This window comes from Nerophis ophidion, linkage group LG17, assembly GCF_033978795.1.
Source record: "Nerophis ophidion isolate RoL-2023_Sa linkage group LG17, RoL_Noph_v1.0, whole genome shotgun sequence".
Taxonomy (NCBI): Eukaryota; Metazoa; Chordata; class Actinopteri; order Syngnathiformes; family Syngnathidae; genus Nerophis; species Nerophis ophidion.
This window is the reverse complement of record NC_084627.1, coordinates 15,623,403-15,636,961: the sequence shown is the minus strand read 5'-3', so window position 1 is coordinate 15,636,961 and position 13,559 is coordinate 15,623,403. Positions and strand designations below refer to the sequence as shown.

General features: G+C 36.4%; 1 protein-coding gene across 1 annotated transcript in view; it reads right to left on the bottom strand.

Moving 5' to 3' along the window:
- Positions 1-13,559, bottom strand: part of pappaa (pregnancy-associated plasma protein A, pappalysin 1a) — a 295,025-nt gene that overhangs the window by 31,896 nt on the left and 249,570 nt on the right. The window contains exon 20 of the mRNA XM_061876405.1: positions 1,289-1,360. Within this exon, the coding sequence (XP_061732389.1) occupies positions 1,289-1,360 (72 nt within the window). The remainder of the gene's footprint in view (positions 1-1,288; positions 1,361-13,559) is intronic.

The window sequence follows — 13,559 nt, the reverse complement described above, 5'->3', positions numbered from 1 at the left end:
ATTTGGCTTGTCAAGACTTTCCAAAACAAGTAAAGCTAGCTAACCTCAATTAACACCAAAATATCTAAAAATAAGTACATTCCCCCCAATAATGTCATGTTCTGTGGTCACGTTTTGTTTTGTTGTTCCATTGGTTTAAGACTCTTTTTAGTTCCTGTTTACGCTCCATTGTTTTGTCACCATAACGACCGATTAGTTCACCTTTACTCATTTGGACTCACGCACCTGATTTGTTTAGGACACACGCACCTGTGTTAATCATGTCACTATTATTTAAGCTTGTAGTTGCCAGGTAGTCGGCCTGGCATCATTGTTGTTGCTCCATGCTCTGTTCACTCTGGTTATGTATCGCTCTGCTCATTTCCTTCCAAGTAAGTTTTGTTTATTCATGTCACGTTTAGCGAGTCTTTTGTTTCATATCCATAGTTTCGCATTTGTGGTAGTTTTTGTTTTTTAGCCAAGTTTGTTCTCCGCCTTGTGCGCGCCTTTAGTTTGCACTTTTTTTTTTTTACAGATAAATTCAAATATGTTCCGTCACCTTCCTTTGCATTCCGGGAAAACAGACCACACCATAGTCCACGTTTTGACAAATAACTGTACTACTATTTGAGTACGTATTTTCTATTGTTTCATTGAAAATATAACAGCAAAGTCCATATGGCTGTCATCTGTTTTGTGGCAAAGTCATGATTTTTTTCCTCATGCTTGAAATAAGTAATTATTACTTCAAAAAAGTAGTTGTATACTTGTGAGTGTTGATGACACAGCTTTGCAACCGTTGATATTCTAGTTTGAAGCATGTTTTACTCAATATAGGTCCTAGAATCTCAGCAACAAGCTGTACTATCTTACTGAGATCATTTAGGACCAAAACCCTTAAAACAAGTAAAACACTCTTAACATGAAATCTGCTTTGTAAGAAAAAATATCTTATCAGACAGAAAATAAGTAAATATTACCCCTATTTGAGATATTTAATCTTACTTAGATTTCAGTTTTTGCAGTGAAGCATTTTTCAAACCTTGAAAACACAACATTAAAATCTAAACATTTTCAAGGTTTTTAAGCACCCGTACTATTCCTGTAGATTGCGTTTTTTAAATTTCATATCTGTTCACTTCGTGCACATATGGAGCAACGCTCTTGGGAATTAACGTGATTCTGACTCTGAGTTTCAGGTGGTTGGAGTAGTAGTATTGTTCAAAGATACTTTGAGAGTAGCTTTTTAAACTGATAAATGATTTGACTGTTTTTTTTTCTTCTTCTAAAAATAGAAACACCGTCTTACCTCACAACGTTTGATGCAGTGGAGTAATTCTGGGTGCGGATACCACTTCAGTCCCATTGTGCAGACAATACTCTGAAACATACATTACACAGGAAGACATCAATGATGTTCAGAGCAGGGAGTATAGTGTCAATGCAATTTATGATGTTTTGACAGACAAGACCACCCCCAGACTAAAGTTGCTCTGTCATGTGCACGTGAAAACAAACACACCTTTTGTGCACCAGGGACCGGTTTAATGTAGGCATTATTTTCACGGACCGGCCTTCCACGTGTGACAGAAAGATATAGCAAGTAAGTGCGTGAAAATGAATACATAAAAAACTCACCATAACATTAAATTAGTCCTTTTCCTTTTGCAAAAAAGCTCTCCATAGACTTTTGTTTGTTGCTCATTTTTTGCTAATAGTAGGCTTTGTTTTGGCTTTAGTGTCTGACGGGTTATAGGCGTACTTGCCAACCCTCCCGGATTTTCCGGGAGACTCCCGAAATTCAGCGCCTCTCCCGAAAACCTCCCGGGACAAATTTTCTCTCACGAAAATCTCCCGAAATTCAGGCAGAGCTAGTGGCCACGCCCCCCCCCCCCCCAGCCCTCCCCCCCTCAGCTCCATGCGGACCTGAGTGACATGTCGACAGCCTGTTTTCACGTCCGCTTTCCCACGATATAAACAGTGAGCCTGCCCAATGACGTTATAACTGTAGAATGATCGAGGGCGTGTTCTTGGTTCCTTATGTGGGTTTATTGTTAGGCAGTTTCATTAAAGTCCTCCCAGCGCAGTAACAACACACAACAACAGCAGTCACGTTTTCGTCTACCGCAAAGCAGTTTGTCTGCCGTAAACAGCAATGTTGTTACACTCTTAAACAGGACAATACTGCCATCCACTGCAGTGGTCCCCAACCACCGGGCCGCAGAAGAAAAAAGTATTTATTTATTTTATTATTTTTTTTATTAAATCAACATAAAAAACACAATATACACTTACAATTAATGCACCAACCACAAAAACATCCCTTTTCCATGACAAAAATGTCCCTTTTTCATGACAAAGAAAAAAAAAATAAAATAAAATAAATAAATAAATAAATAAAAACCTCCCCCCCGGGCCGCGGAACAAATTATTAAGCGTTGACCGGTCCGCGGATACAAAAAGGTTGGGGACCACTGATGTACTGTACATGCATATGTGACAGTAACATCTACGGCAGGGGTCACCAACATTTTTGAAACCAAGAGCTACTTCTTGGGTGCTGATTAATGAGAAGGGCTACCAGTTTGATACACACTCAAATAAATTGCCAGAAATAGCCAATTTGCTCAATTTACCTTTAACTCTATGTTATTATTAATAATTAATGATATTTGTCTTTGTGGAAACACTGATCATCTTAATGATTTCTCACAATAGATATATATTTTTGATGTCATGTTTTAAATAGGTTAAAATCCAATCTGCACTTTTCTTGCTGTAAAAATACTCCTCCCCTCTTAACCACGCCCCCACCCCCCACCTCCCGATATCGGAGGTCTCAAGGTTGGCAAGTATGGTTATAGGTGATACATCACATTCAAGGACAATATCATGGATATATAAAAAAGCTAGATATACTTAATATCAGTTCCAATAGATTTCTGTGGGTTACTATTTCCATTCTTAAAGTTATTTATTCATATTTTGTACACTAATGTTACACTTTTTTAGTCCAATTTTCCATGCGTAAATACAACCATTATTGCTAACTACTTATGAAATAGGACAATGTGCAATAACAAAAGCACTTTAACTTACTAGGCCCAAAGATATGTGTGTTTTTTTTCCTTCAGCACAATTATTATATGCAACCATTTAGTACTTTGCCGTCTGCCTTATGCACATTAACTCCAAACCACGTTAAACCCAGATTGGGTTCTAACAAAGGTCTTAACTCATTCTCTTTCTATGCCACATCAATGTGGAATGAACTCCCAAAAGGTATAAAAGTAAGTGCATCTCTATATTCCTTCAAAATCGCTCCAAAACAACACCTCCAGGCAACTTCAACCCTTTACTAATACCCTCCTCCATTCACATCCCATCTCCCCGGATTATAAATTACCTAATGTAAATAATCAAATGTACTTCTAATGTATATACGTGTTCTTATGCATTCTGAACTCACTATGTTCTCTGCTGGCTGTACATATCCTACTAAGTAAGACCTACACTGTTTCAATGTCCATTTCTCTAATGATGCAATTGTTGATGACTGAAGTACTGATATGAAGTGGAGTGAAGTGAATTATATTTGTATAGCGCTTTTTCTCTAGTGACTCAAAGTGCTTCACATAGTGAAACCCAATATCTAATTTTTACATTTAAATCAGTGTGGGTGGCACTGGGAGCAGGTGGGTAAAGTGTCTTGCCCAAGGACACAACGGCAGTGACTAGGATGGCGGAAGCAGGAATCGAACCTGCAACTCTCAAGTTGCTGGCACGGCCACTCTACCAACCGAGCTATACCGATATCAACCAAAGCTCCTCACCCCACCCAACGGATTGTAAATAATGTAAATAATTTTATGTATATACTATGATGATTAACCTGTGTGATGACTGTAGTTTATATTTGTACCATGAATTGATTAACGTGGACCCCGACTTAAACAAGTTGAAAATCTTTTTTGGGTGTTAGCATTTAGTGGTCAATTGTACGGAATATGTACTGAACTGTGCAATCTACTAATAAAAGTATCAATCAATCAATCAAAAATCCTATGGTCACTTTGTTCCTGATCTCCACTGATCTAAGGTCATCAACCTAGCGAGATGGAACCTAGCCTTTGGCTTTTGACAATTTGGCACCTTTACATGTCTTTATGTTTATTAATGTGCATTGTCCCATGTAACAAAGATGTAACACATATAGCAAATTTCGACTTCCTATCAGGAGATTTATAACACATCTCCGAACAAGATAATTGGTGTGTCTGGTGGGACTGGCCAAAGTAAAGTAGAAGAAAACACGGTTGATTGTAAATTATTTAATGCAGGGGTGCCCATTACGTCGATCGCGAGCTACCAGTCGACCGCGGGGGGTGTGTCAGTCGATCTCCAGCCAGGCTTTTAAAAAAAATAGACCTAAAAAATAGTGATCATCAATCTTCACTAAGACGTCACTTAAATGACGTTCACGGTACCGGAGGGTCTTGTGAGATGACGCTGGCTGCTGCAAGATCATTATTATGAAAATATGACCGAGAGGAAGGCGAGAAACACTTTTTATTTCAACAGACTCTCGCCCCGTACCTTCCGTCAAAACTCTAAAGGCCGACTGCACATTTCCTATCTTCACAATAAAAGCCCTGCTTCATGCTGCCTGCGCTAACTAAATACAGAGTCTCGGAAAACTGGCGTGCACAAGCAATCCCTCAGAAAGCTGGCGTGCACATCACTTGTGCACGCCAGCTTTCCGAGACTCTTATTTTGTTAGCGCAGGCAGAATGAAGCAGGGCTTTTATTGTGAAGATAGGAAATGTGCAGTCGGCCTTTAGAGTTTTGACGGAAGGGACGGCGCGAAAGTCTGTTGAAATAAAAAGTGTTTCTCGCCTTCCTCTCTGTCATTTTTTCATAATAATGAACTGGCAGCAGCCAGCGTCATCTCACAAGACCCTCGGGTGCCGTGAATGTCAATCAAGCAAGCTACGGAATTTGCCGCCAATGTTTTTCTTGTAAAGTGTATGGAAGCTGGATGAATTAGATGCCATAAACCAACCACTTTCATGTGGTATTGTACAGAAAGGACAACTTTTTTTCTCCTCCATTTGAAAATGTGGGTGTTATCATCATTACTGTCTGATTCTAATCAATGCAAGTCATCAGAATCAGGTAATACACCAACTTATATTCTTGTCTTTGTGAAAGAAAGGCATCTATTTGTGTTACACATGCTTGTATTATCATTAAACACATTTAACTTGTTCACAAAAATGTCTCTTTCATAAATAAATAAATATAAATGATATATATAAATGAGGTAGATCCCCTCGAGTTGGTCAATTGAAAAGTAGCTCGCCTGCAGAAAAAGTGTGGGCACCCCTGATTTAATGTCTCGGTAGCAAATGCGTCACAAACCGGTGCCAGTCCCCGGATCAGTGGTTAGGGACCACTGATGTAAATGTCTCCAATGCTACTCATTCGCTTTTGATTCACACCGTCTTGGAACGCGACTGCAAACTGTGGACGCCGCCAAAATATGACCTGCTATGCGTATAACCGAGCCATGGGGTGTAAGCGGTTGAGGTCAAGGAACTGAGAAAGAAAACACACCAGCAAAGGTAAAGAGCGCAATGTTCTCAAATATCTCCCTAGAATGTGTGGAATCCCATCCCGCTGCGCTGGTCCTCAGAGTGCAGCTCGTGGGGGGTGTGCGTGGAATGTCTGTGTGCACTCGCACGTGTTTGTTTGTTTGGGTTACTACCGAGTCTTTCTCTATCCGTGGACGTCGGGCGCATTGCAAGCGTGTGTCGAATGCATTAAAAGGTGAACATTTCAATAGTAGATCTGTCCTGATCGTGCGTGTGTGTGTTAGTTGTAGAAAGCAACCAGATAAGGTTTTAATTTCCGGCGTTGTCACAACACCCAAAAATTTGCGGCATGATCTCAGGAAGGTACATTTGAAAAAAATGAGTACTGTAACAATAGTTCAAATAGTAGCCTATGCTGGGATTAACTGCCAAATAGAAATAAATAAATCTCCCTAATCCATTTGTCATTTTGTAATTACCGGTACATTTTGCTTCAAGAAAAAGGGCTGCATGTTTTGCAATAGAGAAAATAAATAATTGTATTTTGATTTGATTCGGATTTCATATATATGTATATGTATATATATATATATATATGTATATATATGTATATATGTATATATATATATATATATATATATATATATATATATATATATATATATATATATATATATATATATATATATATATATATATAAATGATAAATGGGTTGTACTTGTATAGCGCTTTTCTACCTTCAAGGTACTCAAAGCGCTTTGACACTACTTCCCCATTTACCCATTCACACACACTGATGGAGGGAGCTGCCATGCAAGGCGCCAACCAGCACCCATCAGGAGCAAGGGTGAAGTGTCTTGCTCAGGACACAACGGACATGACGAGGTTTGGAATTGAACCAGGGACCCTCGGGTTGCGCACGTCCACAAAACAACATGTATATATATGTGGATGTATATATATATATATATATATATATATATATATATATATATATATATATATATATATATATATATATATATATATGTCTTGATTGGATTATCCGGAGAATAGTGCTCGATACCGTGGTAGAGCGCAATATATATATATATATATATATACATACATATACATATATATACATAAAACAACATGTATATATATGTGGATGTATATATATATATATATATATATATATATATATATATATATATACATACATATACATATATACACACATATGCACACAAACATATATACACACATATACATACACACATATATACATCTACATATATATACATATACAAAAAAATATATACATACATATATATATATATATATATATATATATATATATATATATATACAGTAATAAAATATATATATATATATATATATATGCTTCAAGGTGGCAGAGGGGTTAGTGCGTCTGCCTCACAATACGAAGGTCCTGCAGTCCTGGGTTCAAATCCAGGCTCGGGATCTTTCTCTGTGGAGTTTGCATGTTCTCCCCGTGAATGCGTGGGTTCCCTCCGGGTACTCCGGCTTCCTCCCACTTCCAAAGACATGCACCTGGGGATAGGTTGATTGGCAACACTAAATTGGCCCTAGTGTGTGAATGTGAGTGTGAATGTTGTCTGTCTATCTGTGTTGGCCCTGCGATGAGGTGGCGACTTGTCCAGGGTGTACCCCGCCTTCCGCCCGATTGTAGCTGAGATAGGCGCCAGCGCCCCCCGCGACCCCGAAAGGGAATAAGCGGTAGAAAATGGATGGTTTTATATACATATATATACATGCAGTTTATGCATATGTGTGTTTATATATATTTTATTACTGTATATATATATACATATATATATAGGGAAAAAACACAGAGGCTATATCTTCCCTATATATATATATATATATATATATATATATATATATACATATATATATATATATATATATATATATATTTTTATATATATATATACATATATATATATATATATATATATATATATATATATATATACATATATATATATATATATATATATATATATATATATATATATATATATAGTTACATTGTTATATTAAGAATGTGGTATAATATAATAGCATAGCAATAGTTTATCACACTGTTTATGTAAGATATTTTATTCAGTAATGTTGCATAACATGCATACTAAGATAATGATTACACAAAAGTTATTATTATGAATATGTTTTTTATAGTCTGCTATTTACCATAATAATACTAAAATTATATTGATACAATTATAATGATAATAACAATAATATATAATAAGCATGGTAATAACAATCTTGATAATAAAATAATGATGACATTAATAATATTATTAAAAATAACAATAATAATCAATATTATTCCACATTATTTGTGGAAAGATTTTACACGTGACTAAAACCTGCTGCTCTCTGCAGTTGAGTCGAACGAAGCCCTGAACCACTGTGTGGGGAAATACAATCGACAGACGACCACAATGCATTCCACTGGACACCAATTTGGATTTTATCTTGCTGCCTCGTACTGACGTGGACGACTGCGTGTTTAGACTATGGTAGCCCTATCTGGAGGAACAGTCTGTAAATTGCACTTCAACAAAATGCCAGAAAAACTCAATCCAAGTAAAAACTGTGACCTGCAGACAGAAACAGTGGACCATAAATCCCAATGCATCCCATTGGACAACAATAACTGTGTGACCTCAAACAATAACCCCCATCCCCCAAATAACAGCACCCCCCTGTGTACTTTTATTGAACACAGTTGACATGGATTTCTTTAGTTGCAGCAAACTACGCTTTTTTTTCATTTCTGCGCTGTCAGCAAATCGATTGTTCGAAGGAGAAGATGGAGGGACAGCACCATAAACACAGAAGATGAAGCATCCTTCTTTCATTTCTAAACTTTCCGCATCTACTGTACCTTCTACTTGCTTCCCTCTAATGATGATGTCATCCAGAAACTCCGTCCCCCCCTCCCCTCCCCGACTCCTTTTTCCTCTCTCAGCAGGGCCGTAAATCAAGATAATCCATGATCGTTGCCTGGCTTCACCCCTCACTATACGTATGTGATCCTCACCCTCTTCCAAGCCTCCCGGGGCGCTGATACCACATAAAAATAGATCCCCATCTCAGCGCCACCTTAGACGATGTAATGTCATATAGAGAATGAATAATTCCACTGGAAGCCCGACAGGCTAATTTTGCTGATAAAGGGGTGGGGGAGTCGTTAGCGATGGAGGGACAAGAAGACGAGGAGGGAAGGAGGGACGTCTAAGTGGGTCATAGCGAGAAGTGAACTACAACTGGTTTAAAGCAATAAATCATCATCACTTATTAGGGCGGCCGACATTAACCTCCAACTCGGGAACTAGATTGAATATGCGTTTTGCTGATGCAAATTCTAAGTATAAAAGGGGCAGATGTGCCCCCAGTTAATGTTTTTGTACGCCGGAACCTCCAAAGTGGAAGGGAAGTTGGATGTATTTGTATTTTGGAACACTTTGCGAAGAAAAAACAACGGGAATCCAAATAATCTGTTCCAGGGTAAAACAGCCTCCCCTCACATTGATTTTAAGTGACATTTTAAAATTTTTAACTGTCATATAAATTCCTAAATCCGGGTGCTCTTCTGCCTTGGATTAATTTATTTTAAAAACTTTTGTTTTCAACTTTTTTCCTCAATAGAAAACAATGGAAAGATAATTTGTCCGTTCCAGGATAAAACTATCACCCTTGACATTGATTTTAAAGTAAAATTTTAACATTTTTAACTGCCATATAAATTCGGGTGCTCTTCTACCTTGGATTCATTTATATTTAAAAACACTTTTTCAAAACTTTTTTCCCCAGTAGAAAACAATGGAAAGATAATTTGTCCGTCCCAGTGTAAAACTGTCACCCTTGACATTGATTTTAAAGTAACATTTTAACATTTTTAACCGTCATATACTTTCCTATATTTGGGTGCTCTTCTACCTTGGATTAATTCATATTTAAAAACACTTTTTCTAAACTTATTCCCCAATAGAAAACAATGGAAAGATAATTTGTCCGTCCCAGTGTAAAACTGTCACCCTTGACATTGATTTTAAAGTAACATTTTAACATTTTTAACTGTCGTATAAATTCGGGTGCTCGTCTACCTTGGATTAATTTAGAATTAAAAAAACCTTTTCTAAACTTTTTTCCTCAATAGAAAACAATGGAAAGATAATTTGTCCGATCCAGGATAAAACGGTCACTCTTGACTTTGATTTTAAAGTGAAATTTTAACATTTTTAACTGTCGTATAAGTTCGGGTGCTCGTCTACCTTGGATAAATCTATAATTAAAAAAAACCTGTTCTAAACTTTTTTCCCCAATAGAAAACAATGGAAAGATCATTTGTGCGTTCCACGATAAAACTGTCACCCTTGACATTGATTTTAAAGTAAAATTTTAACATTTTTAACTGCCATATAAATTCGGGTGCTCATCTACAATGGATTAATTTATGTTTAAAAACACTTTTTCTAAACGTTTTCCCCCAATAGAAAACAATGGAAAGATAATTAGTCCGTCCCAGTGTAAAACTGTCACCCTTGACATTGATTTTAAAGTAACATTTTAACATTTTTAACTGTCATATACGTTCCTAAATTTGGGTTCTCTTCTACCTTGGATTAATTTATATTTAAAAACACTTTTTCGAAACTTTTTTCCCCAATATAAAACAATGGAAAAGATAATTTGTCCATCCCAGTGTAAAACGGTCACTCTTGACATTGATTTTAAAGTAACATTTTAACATTTTTAACTGTCATTTACGTTCCTAAATTTGGGTGCTCTACTACCTTGGATTAATTTATATTTAAAAACACTTTTTTAAACTTTTTCCCCAATAGAAAACAAAGGAAAGATAATTTGTCCCTTCCAGGGTAAAACTATCACCCTTGACATAATTTTAAAGTAAAATTTTAGCATTTCTAATTGTCATACAAGTTCCTTAGTTTGGGTGCTCGTCCATCCATCCATCCATCCATCCATCCATCCATTTTTTACCGCTTATTTCCTTTCGGAGTTGCGGGGGGCGCTGGCGCCTATCGTCTACATTTAAATAATATGTATTTAAAAACACTTTTTCCCTAATAGAAAACTACGGAAAGAAGATTTGTCTGTTACAGGGTAAAACTGTCACCCTTGACATTGATTGAGAACAGAAATGTAATTATGTTTAACTGTCATACAAGTCCAAAGTAGAAGGAGTGCTAATGGAAAGAGATTATCTGTCCGTTCCAGTGTAAAACGGTCACTCTTGAAATTGATTTTAAAGTAACATTTTAACATTTTTAACTGTCATATACGTTCCTAAATTTGGGTGCTCTTCTACCTTGGATTAATTTTTATTTAAAAAAACTTTTTCTAAACGTTTTTCCCCAATAGAAAACAATGAAAAGATAATTTGTCCGTCCCAGTGTAAAACTGTCAACCTTGACATTGATTTTAAAGTAAAATTTTAACATTTCTAACTGTCATATACGTTCCTAAATTTGGGTGCTCGTCTACCATGGATTAATTTACATTTAAAAGCACTTTTTCTAAACTTTTTCCCCAATAGAAAACAATGGAAAGATAATGTGTCCGTTCCAGGATAAAACGGTCACTCTTGACTTTGATTTTAAAGTGAAATTTTAACATATTTAACTGTCGTATAAGTTCGGGTGCTCGTCTACCTGGGATTAATTTATATTTAAAAACACTTTTTCTAAACTTTTTTCCCCAATAGAAAACAATGGAAAGATAATTTGTCCGTCCCAGTGTAAAACTGTCACCCTTGACTTTGATTTTAAAGTAAAATTTTAACATTATTAACTGTCATATAAGTTGCTGCTTTGGATTAATTTATAATTACAAACACTTTTTCTTAACTTTTTTCCTTAATAGAAAACATCCATCCATCCATCCATTTCTACCGCTTATTCCCTTTCGGGGTAGCGGGGGGCGCTGGCGCCTATCACAATGGAAAGATAATTTGTCCGTTTCAGGGTAAAACTATCACCCTTGACATTGATTTTAAAGTAATTTCTAACTGTCATATAAGTTCCTTAATTTTGGTGCTTGTCTACATTTAAATAATTTATATTTAAAAACACTTTTTCACCCAATAGAAAACTACGGAAAGACGATTTGTCTGTTACAGGGTAAAACTGTCACCCTTAACATTGATTAAGAACAGAAATGTAAATATTTTTGACGGTCATACAAGTCTAAAGTAGATGGAGTGCCAATGGAAAGATAATTTGTCCGTTACAGGGTAAAACGGTCACTTGTGACATTGATTTTAAAGTAATATTTTAACATTTTTAACTGTCATATACGTTCCTAAATTCGGGTGCTCGTCTAGTTTAGATTTATTTATATTTGAAAACACTTTTTCACCCAATAAAAATCTACGGAAAGACGATTTGTCCATTAGAGGGTCAAACTGTCACCCTTGACATTGATTGAGACCAGAAATTTAAATATTTTTAACTGTCATACAAGTTCAAAGTAGAAGGAGTGCCAATGGAATGATAATTTGTTCGTTCCAGGCTAAAACCGTAACCCTTGACATTGATTTCAAAGGAAACATTTAACACTTTTAACCGTCATATAAGATCCTAAGTTCTTAAATTTAAATATTTTTAACCGTCATACAAGTAGAAGGAGTGCTAGTCAAGCTTGGATTCATTCATTTATTCATATATATATATATATATATATATATATATATATATATATATATATATATAACCTAAACTACGCTTGTGTTAAAACACGCACAAACTTCACAGCACACACAAAGTTGATCTACTAAACGTGCAAACGAAGGATTATGTCACTTTAGTAAGCAGAATAAGGAGCGCAATCTATACATAGTCTGTGTTAGCGCTTATAATTACAATATCACTAATACTTGGTTAGTATTCAAGTCATGAAATGTAAATGGAGTATTGTAGGCGCTTTTTAGATGGTTAATTGTTGGGTTTTGTGGACTGAATAGAGGACATCCCATTGGCTCCGTTGTGAACGGACTTTTATTTACATTTATTTATGAGTTAGAATGCATTATCCGGGAAATCGCATAAAGCGTCTGCCCGACCAGGGCTCAGAAAATCTGCAGAGACTCCTCCCACTCCTACCAAGGACTATTTTCACTGCTGGACTCTAGAAAGAGGTTCCGCAGCCTCCGTAGCAGAGGTTCTGTAACAGTTTCTACCCTGAGGCCATCAGACTCTTGAACGCATCATGATAGTCCCCTCAAGTCCCCCCAAAAACGGATTAACTCGCAGGAATATAAAGACAATATAACTGTGGAGGTTTCTCTCCTTGGGGTTCCTTGGACCACCAAGCGCTGACATGACAGACTCTTCCAGGTTCTCAACATATTTTTCAATAAAGCGTCTTTGTTGTGCTTTGCAGCAAATGCCTTTGGCTCTCTCTCGAGCTCCACCATCAACAACTCCCTTCTCCTTCCCGACTGCTGCCTTTAACAGAGCGACAGGTGATTAGACAATATATTTATACAGCAATTTTCTCTAATGACTCAAAGCGCTTTTTACAGAGTAAAATCCAATATTGAAGTTACATTTAAATATGGCCTGTTTACCTGATATTTGTGGCTGAATGCTGAATTGTATGACTTCTCGGAGACATTGGACAACTAAATGAGAACTTTTAAAAGACTGGAAGACAAATGGGGGATGGCTAGTGTGCATTATATTTATATAGCGTTTTTCTCTAATGACTCAAAGCGCTTTATACAGAGTGAAACCCAATATATAAGGTACATTTAAACCTGTCCGGTTTTCCCTGATATTTGTGGCTGAATGCTGAATTGTATGACTTCTCGGAGACATTGGACAACTAAATGAGGACATTTAAGAGACTGAAAAACAAATGGGGGATGGTGAGTATGCATTACATTTATATAGTGTTTTTTTCTAATGACTCAAAGCGCTTTT